This window comes from Centruroides sculpturatus, unplaced genomic scaffold (assembly GCF_000671375.1).
Source record: "Centruroides sculpturatus isolate CEXI.00-Female unplaced genomic scaffold, Cexi_2.0 scaffold91, whole genome shotgun sequence".
In the NCBI taxonomy this organism is placed as follows: domain Eukaryota; kingdom Metazoa; phylum Arthropoda; class Arachnida; order Scorpiones; family Buthidae; genus Centruroides; species Centruroides sculpturatus.
The window spans coordinates 1,054,748-1,066,360 of NW_019384299.1; the positions used below are offsets into that span (position 1 = coordinate 1,054,748).

The 11,613-nt window shown below is 32.0% G+C and overlaps 2 protein-coding genes across 2 annotated transcripts; one reads left to right on the plus strand and one right to left on the minus strand.

Moving 5' to 3' along the window:
- Positions 1–4,074: 4,074 nt before the first annotated feature.
- On the minus strand, positions 4,075–8,321 carry LOC111631191 (ganglioside GM2 activator-like). The gene is made up of 4 exons (XM_023375424.1): positions 7,803–8,321; positions 7,561–7,722; positions 4,455–4,619; positions 4,075–4,278 (listed from the first exon to the last, which is right to left on the minus strand). Exons 1-4 carry the CDS (start codon positions 8,007–8,009, stop codon positions 4,129–4,131), a joined length of 684 nt encoding a protein of 227 aa, XP_023231192.1. The 5' UTR covers positions 8,010–8,321; the 3' UTR covers positions 4,075–4,128.
- Positions 5,149–6,619, plus strand: LOC111631276 (ganglioside GM2 activator-like). Its single transcript, XM_023375525.1, has 4 exons — positions 5,149–5,592; positions 5,669–5,830; positions 6,164–6,328; positions 6,396–6,619. The coding sequence occupies exons 1-4, from the start codon at positions 5,416–5,418 to the stop codon at positions 6,552–6,554; spliced, it is 663 nt and encodes a 220-aa protein (XP_023231293.1). The 5' UTR covers positions 5,149–5,415; the 3' UTR covers positions 6,555–6,619.
- Positions 8,322–11,613: the final 3,292 nt, after the last annotated feature.

The window sequence follows — 11,613 nt, forward strand, 5'->3', positions numbered from 1 at the left end:
GTGAATAAATATAATTGAAATATTATATAGAAAAAAATAAAATTAAGATTAACAAATAAGAAATGATAAAACATTTACAAATTACAAGAATAATATAAAACAATACACACAAAAAAAAAACCTCGCGACATTGTAGTAGCCCACCCAAAGATACACCATGCGACAGGAGGTTCTGAGAAGCCTCAAAAAGTTTTTGTCCCTGAATTCTGTCGCCTCTTCACCACATCTTTAATGTTCTTTTTTTTTTTTTTTTTTTTTTTTCTTTCTTTTAATATAGTGTCAGAGAGCTGTCTGACTTTATTAGCCCTGAGTACTTGTATAATAAAAAGGTAAAAAAGTAGTAGTAGTAGTAGATTAGGAAATTGAAGTGAGAAGGGAGAGAAAAGGTAGAAAAAATGGAAAGGTTTGGGAAGGGCTTACAATCACCTGTGACACATTTACTAATAAAACAAGAAAATTTACAAGTTACACAAATACAATATAAAATACATAGATAGGACTGACTGGTTTTGTCTTACAAGAAAATGATAATTACAAATATTATAAGCAAGTGCAGTTGTAAGAAGGTGGAACAAATAACATTAATTAAAAACACATTGATGAGATGCTGGTTTTGGATTTCAAGAAAACGTTGAATATCTAGAGAAGGCAATGGGGGAACCATTCTGGTACTAACTTCCCCCAGGACATCACTTGGTGCACAAACTAATCCATGCTAACCTGCACCGGGTGTTCGCTGACATTGGGGTGACCTGATATGGCATATGAAGAGAACATAAAAATATGTAATTTGCTATAGATTTAGTTTTTAAATTTTGTCTTAATTTTCTTTTGTTTTACACTACAAACTTAAAATATCAAAACAGGTAAAAGATTGATTACAATATGATAAACATGAGTGCATAAATAAATGTGAATAGATACCATATTGAATTTAAATGTCAAATATATATGTGAACATATTTATATAAATTATTATTATTAAGATTATTAAAAAGTAGTAAATTAACTGTTATTATTTAAGATGATTCATATTTACTTGACAATTCTCCATTTCAAATGGAACAAAATATAAATTTTAGTACAGCTTATGTAATATATATTTAATAACAAGGTTGAGGCCGAAGTTTTAAACGTGAAAGCATGTATGCCGGGCATTCAACGCTGCTTTCCTATAAGCCTAGAAGTTTGACAATAGTGTTTGGAATGTCAAGCATGTTTCCACTGACTATCCAAACACCATTGTCAAACTTCTAGGCTTACAGGAAAGCGGCGCTAAACGTCCGATGTACACGTTTTCACATTTTAAACCTCAGCCTCAACCTCTCTAATATTATAATTGTTTAATTCACTGATTTAGAATTTTCCAAATTTTGTGAAGCTGTCTTTTTCAAAACTATTAAGCAGTTTCATTTTGATACATATATTATATTCACTTAATAACGTTTTGTTAAATCATTTTATTAAATTGAAGACATAAATCCGATATTTAAACAAAATATAAATTTTCATTTTGATTTTAAAATTAATGCAAATGGCATCTTCTGTCTTCACCCAAGTGGGCCTTAAATAAGCGGTACACAGAAATCTCGTACATTCCTGATGTATACGTGGTCTGTTGAAAAAATACGCGGACTGTCTGAATTGTGCGGCTCCAGTTTGTTCCAGGGCAATCAACTTGGTGTAGGTAGGTTTGTACAGATCGTCTGGTGATAAAGCCGTTTCCCGATTACAGATATCGTTACAGTGGCCCCCCTATAACACGGGTTCCTATAGTTCGGATTCCTATATGACGGCGAAAAAATTGCGACGGTATCCATACAAACATGGTAAAAATAACTATAATTCGGTAAAACGTCATTGGGCAGCCAAACTACTTTCCACCGTCCAGCGCCACGCTACGGAGAGTTTAGGCGGGTAAATTGAGTTTACTATCGTCTGTACAGTATGTAAATTAGGTACCGTAAGTCTAATTCAGCATTAATTTTATACATTCTTTCTGAAAGAAACATTTCTTATTTAGCGGCCGTAAAAATTATTTATATTAATGATGTCTCCAAAGTTCAACGAAGTTTTCGCAGAAAAATAACTTATGAGAAATCGCGCCCGCCGTTTGGTGCGCTGCTCTGCAACGTAAAAAAGCTTAAGCAATGGCGACGTCGAACGGTGCACACTCGGTAAGTAATCCCACAATTTTTTGTTTACAGCATAGTTTATACGGATTATTCTAAAAAAAATATACGTGTTTTGGAAATGTTGAGTCGAATTAGTCTAGGAATCGATTAATTTTATGGCCGGATTCTATAGGAACCGGCACAAACTCGTTCCAAGTTATAACAGTGTTTACAAACACTGTTATAACTCTTTCCAAGCGAGATATTCTCTGTTTCCCATCCATCTTTTTTATGTGTTATATGTATAAATTTTACCCAAGTTCGTTGAAATCCGGCAGCCTGCTAGTCGTGTTACAAATAATTGGCAATAAATCCAAAAACGCGTCGTGAACAAAATGGTATACATCGAATAGCAATATTTCATTGAAATAATATATTATGTAAGAGATATGTTACATTGCAGGCCAACTAAAAACAATTTATGTTCAAGTGTCTATAACAGTGTTTGTGAACCTCTAACAAATCGTCGCCCCCTTCAATAAAACCGTTACGTAGTATCGCCCCCTTTACTTCAAAATACCGATGCCCAGGGCCAAGGCTAACGCCAAATTCGTACTGCATTGAATAGACTATTGGCTAGTCTAATGTTATTTGTTTAATTATTGTACGATATAAAAATATCTAATTATTCTTAATATAATGTTTTACTATATCGCCCAAAAAATTGTTTTTCGCTACCAAAATATGAATTGTTACTAATAGCCCCCCTCAACATGGAAAAACGTTCACATGGGTGCGATATCGCCCCAGTTGAGAAACACTGGTCTATAAGAAACTGTTTATACGGAATTGTCACTATAAGAAGGTGACAGCCGGATGTTTGAACGGTTAGTACTTCAGTCTACCTGATTTGAACTGTTCAAGAATCTGTACCTCATGTGTCAAGACAGCCCGGCAGCCCAAATTGTGGATCTTCAGAAACTAAGCATGGGTAAGATTAAAACAATCCTCCATAAACCTCCATATTCGTGCCCTCCATAAACAAAACAAAACAAAAAAATCACCAGCTGCCATATTGCAAGTGTGATGAAATATACGATGAGCACCAAGATCTTTAATTAATGATCTTATGTAAAAGATCTAAATTTTGCTTCAGTCATTTTCTTGTGTTCGGAATTTGAAAGGATTCGCAAAGAAAAGAACCTATCACTATATCGTTAGATTGACCAAATTGTTAACCTAATCGATACAGCAGGACTAAGAGATATAGACGAGCAGGATATTGAGGTGTTACTTATTGAGGTCGTCCTTAGTCACTATCCAAATTTGGCGACAATCCGGCTGTTAGATTGCTCTACAGATGCTTCTGAGTACCGTCAGTTTAAAAAAAAAAACACCCTGTATACTCAAAGTCCCGAAATTCCATAGGTGATTAACTATATAATCTTTTCCCTAATTGTAATAATAGTAATACCGTAGAACCCTGATTATCTAAGATAATGTGGACTAAAGACAGCCAGGGCCAATTCACATTAAAAATTACAAATATAAAAGATTTATATGGTAAATCACTTTTTATACCATAGTAAATATAATCATGCATATGAATATCAATTTTATGCCATTTATTACACATATAATGCCTAGAATAGTTTTAAGATTCGAATTTGGAACCTTAAATCGGATTGTCAGCTATGCTTTAATATGCGATTATATGGGCGACAGTAAAGTACAGTAATCACATGTCACCAAAGCGGCCATCTTGTTTCTCTCGTTTTAATGATGTATCCTTTTACAAACTTCGTGCCTTGTGTTTCACTGTTACGTACAGATATAATTGGCATTTAGAAATCTTAGGAAAGCAGAAGTAAGCTTTAATAAAATCGAAACTTTATATATCATACAACTTTTATTCAAGTTGATTTCATTATATAAGTATTACATAATAGAAGTAAGAAATAAACAAAATAAATCAGGGTTTAAAAAAGTACAATTTCGTATTATTCATTTTCTCTTAATTTATTTCAATTGAAAACTGTACGTCGTAACAAAACAACGGTTTTCCATTGGAACTTCCCTCCACTTTAATGTAATACTGGCCACCAAGAAAAGATGGTAAAGGAATGTTCGGTATTTCAAAACCAGTATTGAGCCGATGTTCTCCCTAAAAATAATGTAAAATTTTTAATACATAAATGTAATTTAAATCCCATCTTTTACTATCATCTAGTAATTACTTTTATGAGGAGTTATCACATAATTTTAAGCTTCAATGTGTGATAATTCCTCATAGAAATGATAGTAAAAGACTGAGATTTATATGAATTATTTTAAACATACCTGAGGAATTGGACATTCACAAGATAACATAGTTTTCACACAAGGTAGAGAGCATACACTATCAAGCAGCCAACAAATGTCTGAATAGGTACAACTTCCTACATTCTGTATGCAGGGGATTTTAACCCAAAAGTATGATATTTTTTTCTGAATATTTAAAGAAATCTGTAGCAAAAGATAAAATTCATTCTTGCTTTAAGTGAATTATAAACTGGAGTTTATATTTATGTAATTTAAATTACGTAAAACAGTGTTGTTTACGATACATAAACATATACTGCTGGCAAAGTAAAATGCAACACCATGTAAGCCTCTAGATATAGCAAGTGTTGCATTTTACTTTGCCAGCAGTGTATTTTAAATTATACGGTAATTAAAAACCATACTAAAATACAGTAGACCTCCTATAACACTTTTGATAATTCCGTGTTATATGAATTCCATGTTGTACGAGTCACTTAGATTTTACAAATACATGAGCCGTTCACAGCCCGGTATATGTATTTGTAAAATCTAAGTGATTCGTACAACGTGGAACTCAAATAACACGGAATTATCNTTTTTTCATACGAAATTAAAACATTTTCTGTGCACGAATTTCGACCCACTTCCGGAGCCTCACATTTACCATTAATTTTATTAATCGATTATAAGAAAAGTATTTATGATAAACACATTTATAAAATTGTTGAAGTGTTTTCAGTATTATGTTACCTCTATTTTCCTTTATTTAAATGTTTACACGTGTTATTCGTTAACATAACATTCTCAAGAGTTCGTAGAAAAGGTATGAAGCTAAAATCCTAACACATATAAGCCCATTTCTAACTGAAACAAGTGCAGAATAGACTGTGGCAGCGGCAGGACTTTCCTTTTTTTATTTTAATCCCTCACTCTTTAACCGTTGGTGCCGAGTATCTTTCTGTATAAACGAAACAACTTCAGAACGAAAAGGTATAACATGGAGAAGACACTAATTAACTTCTTATTACTGTCTTTTGCAATGTGCCCAATCTATGCAACACCTTCTACTCCTATAGAAGGAATTAATTCAACGTATGGAACACTTGAATCGTTTTATAAATTTATGTCTGATCTACAGAATTTCGATCGTCAATGGAGAGAAATCCACGAAAAAGTAAGGTGTTTTTAATACAATCCTTTGTTGTTAATATTTAGTAAATAATAATTATTATATGTTTCTTTGTTTACAGAATGATAAACCGTCATTTCAATTTTATTGGGATAAATGTACATCTTCTAATATAATTCAAATAAAATCTCTGAATGTTTCTTCAGATCCGGCCATTGTTCCTGATTCTGTAAAACTTAGCTTTAATGTGGTTGTCAAAACAAATATATCATCGCCGTTACAAGTAAAAATTTTCTATTTAAATTTAATAATTTTGTATATAAATTAGTATTTTTATAAAGTTTTTAATTACTGTATAATTTAATATATGTTTATGCTCAATTATAAAACTACTATTCCTTCTTTATTTGCCCACTAATGGCCTAGTGAATAACACTACCGTACACTAGTTCGATCCTAAAGGTTTCTCTGGTTTTCTCTTCTTATCTAACCTAAATAGTGGTTTTTTTCCAATAGTACCCCTAGAAAGATGGCCCATATAATGCATTGTCTAATCCCCTAATACAGTACATATATATTTAATGATACACAGGAATTTATTGAATTTTTTTTATAGATTTCTTTAAATGTTCATAAAAAAATAGCATACTTTTGGATTAAAATCCCCTGCATGGAGAATGTAGGAAGTTGTTCCTATTCAGATGTTTGTGCACTGTTTCCTAGAAAATGTCCTGCACCCATTATCAACGCTAAATTGCCTTGTAAATGTCCAATTTCTCAGGTATGTTTATAATTAAAATTATTAAATTTAAATGTATATAACAATAAAAATGTTGTATTATTTTTAGGGAGAATATGGTCTCGACACTATTTTTAAAATACCCAACGTTCCTTTACCGTTTTTTCTTAAAGATGGCGATTTTTACATTGAAGTGAAGGGAAGTTCTAAAGAGAAAGAGTTATTTTGTTATGATTTCCAGTTTTCAATCCCATTAACATTGGAATGAATTAAAAGAAAACTGTGTAATAAATATTCATTAATTTAATAATAAATGGTATTTTTAAACCTGTATTTGATTTTGCTGTATGTATGGATGTTTGTGTGTGTGGGGGGTTTACAAGCTTAATAACTCCCGTGCTTTTTATCAGAAATTTCTGAAATTTTGCAGGGAAGTTTGTCTATCATGAGGTTCGGCGATGTTAAATTTTGGTGGTTAAAGGTCAAGAGGTTGAGGGATAGAGGCGAGTCGTGTGTCGTATTACGAGTGGAGTCGGACTAGATTAAGATTTTATTCGTTAATTTTTTATAAAACCCATCCCTAACTTCAAAATTAAGCTTTTTGCTAGTTTGTAATAGTTAAAAATATAAAAAATTTTAAAATAAAAATACGATAACAGATGGCTCCACCAACATTTTAAATGTTGCCGGGAAAGTAAGCAACTCGTTACTGGATTTTTTTCAATACAAAACATAGAAGGTGCTGATCTATGCCCGTTATTTTGTAAGCAATTGTCTTTTTTAACATCATATTAAAATAATATCGTCTAAACACTTAAAAAATTAATAAAATTAATGAAAATGTCAGACTGGCGAGTGGAAGACTACTATTTTACTATATTATATTGTACTAAAAACCAAAACATACGGCACATAGCACATGATAATTGTATACTGTACTTAAAATCCTAAATTACCATGTAAAATTACAAAAAATATCCATTAAATAGAAAAAATTTCGTTATTTAGGCACATACACCGTGTTTAAAAGAGTGGCGTANCCTCCTATAACACTTTTGATAATTCCGTGTTATATGAATTCCATGTTGTACGAGTCACTTAGATTTTACAAATACATGAGCCGTTCACAGCCCGGTATATGTATTTGTAAAATCTAAGTGATTCGTACAACGTGGAACTCAAATAACACGGAATTATCAACAGTGTTATAGGGGGGGGGTCTACTGTATTAATTTATACACGAAATTTTTAAATTTAAATAGAAAATTTTTTACTTGTAATGGCGAAGATATGTTAGCTACAATAGCCATATCATAGTTCAGTCTTATGGGACCGGGAACAACAATAGGATCTGGAGAAACAAACAGAGATTTGATTTCAACTGTATTAGAAGATGCGCATTTATCCCAATGAGCTCGAAGTAACGGTTTATCACCCTGTAAACAAAAGATATAATATATAATAATTATAATTTATTAAATATTAACAACAAAAGATTGTATTAAAAACACTTTACGTATTCAATTCCTTTACTTTCGCGGCATTCTCTCCATTGACGTTCGAATTTGTGTAGGTCAGACATAAATTCATAAAACGATCCAAGTGTTCCATTTATTGAATTAGTTACTTCTATAGGAGTAGGAGGTTCTGCAAAGATTTGGCATATTGCAAAAGACAGTAATAAGAAGTTAATTAGTGTCTTCTCCATGGTACACCTTTTCATTCTGTAGATGTTTCGTTTATACAGGAAGATACTCGGCACCAACTGAATGACGTGTTAAACCGATCTCTCACAATAGAGAAAGGAATTAAAATAAAAAATTGAAAAATCCTACTGCCGATTCGGTCTATTCTTCACTTGATCAACTAGAAATGGGTTTATGGCAATAGTGGTATTCAGGTTATAGCAAAGGGTATATATACACCATTTGTACATTCCACTGAAACATAATAATACTGAAAAACACGCGTAAATATTTTGTTTTTCGAATAACAAAGGAAAATAGAGGTATCATAATACCGAAAACAGTTCAACGTAATTAATTTATTTTATAAATACACTACGTTTGGCATAAATATATATATTTATTTTTTATATTTATTAGATTTCATAATATATTTTTTTAATCGATTAACGAAATTAATAATAAATTTAACAAGAAAAAAAATGAATATCCTACAGTTTATATTATAGAAAACGGAAAAATTTGGAGACGTGTATGATAAATAGGGAAAAAAAATTCGTAATTGTTCTATTCGTTTACTGTCTTATCCTCTGTTCTATTTGTTTACTGTCTTATCCTCTGTTCTATTTGTTTACTGTCTTATCCTCTGTTCTATTTCTTTACTGTCTTATGTTTAGAAAGAAGAAATAATTAATTTTAACATATTTTTTATTGGTTATGTTTTTCTAGATTGAAAGTAGGATGAGTGGGTGACAACACTCCCACTACATATTTCACCAGAATACATTTACACCCATATCATGATTAAATTTTACATTTGTTTATGTACAGTAGAACCTCGATTATCCGGACTAATTGGGAAGGGGGATGAAGGTAGTCCGGATAAGGAAAAATTCGGATAATCGAAACAAATACTTCAATTTGTCTTTTAATGATAATACAACACGTTTTCTTTTCGATAACATATCGGTAATATTAAAAGTAAATACTGTATTTAAATTGTGATCAAATTTTAAAGAAACAAACGTTCGTATTGAATTTGGACTACTACTGACCAACACAAACAGACTACCTATTGTTTAAAAGGCCTCTGGTGGCGCAAGAAAACGGATTTTATGAAATAAAAAGCAGTTGAAACTGCATTTTTATGAATAAAAATTTGTCAAACTATTTATTTGTTTTATGATGAGTAAAATTTTTTCGTCGCATTCGCGGCTTTTAAGTAATGCATAAACCTTCGAGGCGTCAGGCCCTTCGGACTGCGAGGCATAGGTGGTGGCTCACGTTGCCCATACGCCGCCCTTGGTCATAGAAATGATGTAATTTGAATATAAATTATTTATAAATACGTATGTCAAGTTATATTTTTATTATGACGCAAAATATATTTAAGAGTTTACCACCATTGTGCTGGGTGAGACGTTGTTGAAACAAAAAAAGTTATTCATTCCATCACGTACATAAACAGTATCGTAATTCTCCAAGTGCAAATCAGCAAATTCAGTAATCAGTAAATAATTCAGCAATCAGTAAAATTTTTGTTTATTTTGAACAATCCGGATAATCGAACTTCTACTGTATATCGAGTTTCGGGGAGGAAAAGGGATCAACTCTAAACATTATTTGAAGAATTATTTAAGTCATTTGAATTACAAATACTCTTACAAATTTGAAGAATTATTTAAGTCATCGGACTTAAATAATTTTTCAAATTTGTAAGAGATTTCAGGCCATGATACAAGCTGCGAATAGAAAGATTTGTTGTTTACGCTGATGAATAATAGTAACATGTGATCTGTGTGGTTTTTTTAGTTATAGGGCAGTGATATGCAAGAGGTAGGTAGTTGTTGCAGTTAATGAGGCCTGTTATACGCGTGCGACACAATTTCCCTAAGTTTACCACCTAAAATTCGTCTTTTAGATGGAAAGTTGTTTTGTTAAAAAGCTTCTTTGGTTCCTCTGCTGCGATTCTGACACAATTTCACTTCTCCTGCTGAAAATTCAACATTATTTTAATTTTTCTTGCGTTGGACAAACTCCTAATGCATCAGCTCCTTGAAGTTCAGAAATAAATCCCGTTTTCAATTTTATTACTGTATTTTTAAAGGATTGTTGGAATAAACCATTCCTACAAAGTTACTTCAATTATGAGGCACTTCAATTTAATTTTCTGTCTTCTTTCTTTTTTGTGGTGTTAATGGCAGTAATATGCTGGATTGACACTGTGTAAAAGTTTCAAGGCAAAGACCATTACAGCTGCAAGGGCATGACAGAAAATCAGAGATATACGTGTTCTTATTTTATCTAGAACAGTTGTCATTGTAAAATGTGACTTATTTGGTGTTATCGGACAACTACTGATAGGTGTTTACAAACAGGTCAACGTGTCAACGTCCACACAAACGTTACTGTATTACGGAACTTGAACCCTAGCCGTTGTGGCACACAAACAGAACACACGAAGTTGATTACAAAAACGCTATCATCTCAAATTGGACATTGGCTCTTTTAGAAATTAAATTGAATTAAATGACTCATTGATACTTATCTGTTAGAAAATGATCATTATAGCCTTAAATTTTTGTATGTTAACCGATTTGAACCATTTTCATTCGTCTTTAGGGACTGTCCATTAATCACGTGTATTATATCCGAACCACTTTTGACCCTGTCATGTACTGTACAACAATGTATTGTGGTATATCCCTCATCTTTCATAACGTGTACAATAGTAACAAACTTTTTTATGAACCTCATACTTTGTGTCCCTATCGTATATTGTTCTTCATATCTAGATCCATTAAACGCCATGTTTCTTCTTGCCCTTTTTAACGGAAGAAAGGTAAAGGTTTTCAGTAACCTCAACCCCTTTATGGTCACAATTCGGGAAGAACTCTGCCTCCATTCCTTGCTTCTTTTCGCTCTTAGATTTACTTAACCCCAAGGAGTGGTAACGCCCATTTTGAAACCAGTGCTATACCACACTAGTGAAAAATCCTATGCTTTGGGGACCACTTTGAAAACAACTCTAACGATAAATCCTTGAAATAAGGATTTTTCATTAAACCTAAGGTGATAAATAGGGGAAAAAAATCGTAATTGTTCTATTCGTTTACTGTCTTATCCTCTGTTCTATTTGTTTACTGTCTTATCCTCTGTTCTATTTGTTTACTGTCTTATCCTCTGTTCTATTTGTTTACTGTCTTATCCTCTGTTCTATTTCTTTACTGTCTTATGTTTAGAAAGAAGAAATAATTAATTTTAACATATTTTTTATTGGTTATGTTTTTCTAGATTGAAAGTAGGATGAGTGGGTGACAACACTCCCACTACATATTTCACCAGAATACATTTACACTCATATCATGATTAAATTTTACATTTGTTTATGTACAGTAGAACCTCGATTATCCGGACTAATTGGGAAGGGGGATGAAGGTAGTCCGGATAAGGAAAAATTCGGATAATCGAAACAAATACTTTAATTTGTCTTTTAATGATAATACAACACGTTTTCTTTTCGATAACATATCGGTAATATTAAAAGTAAATACTGTATTTAAATTGTGATAAAATTTTAAAGAAACAAACGTTCGTATTGAATTTGGACTACTACTGACCAACACAAACAGACTACCTATT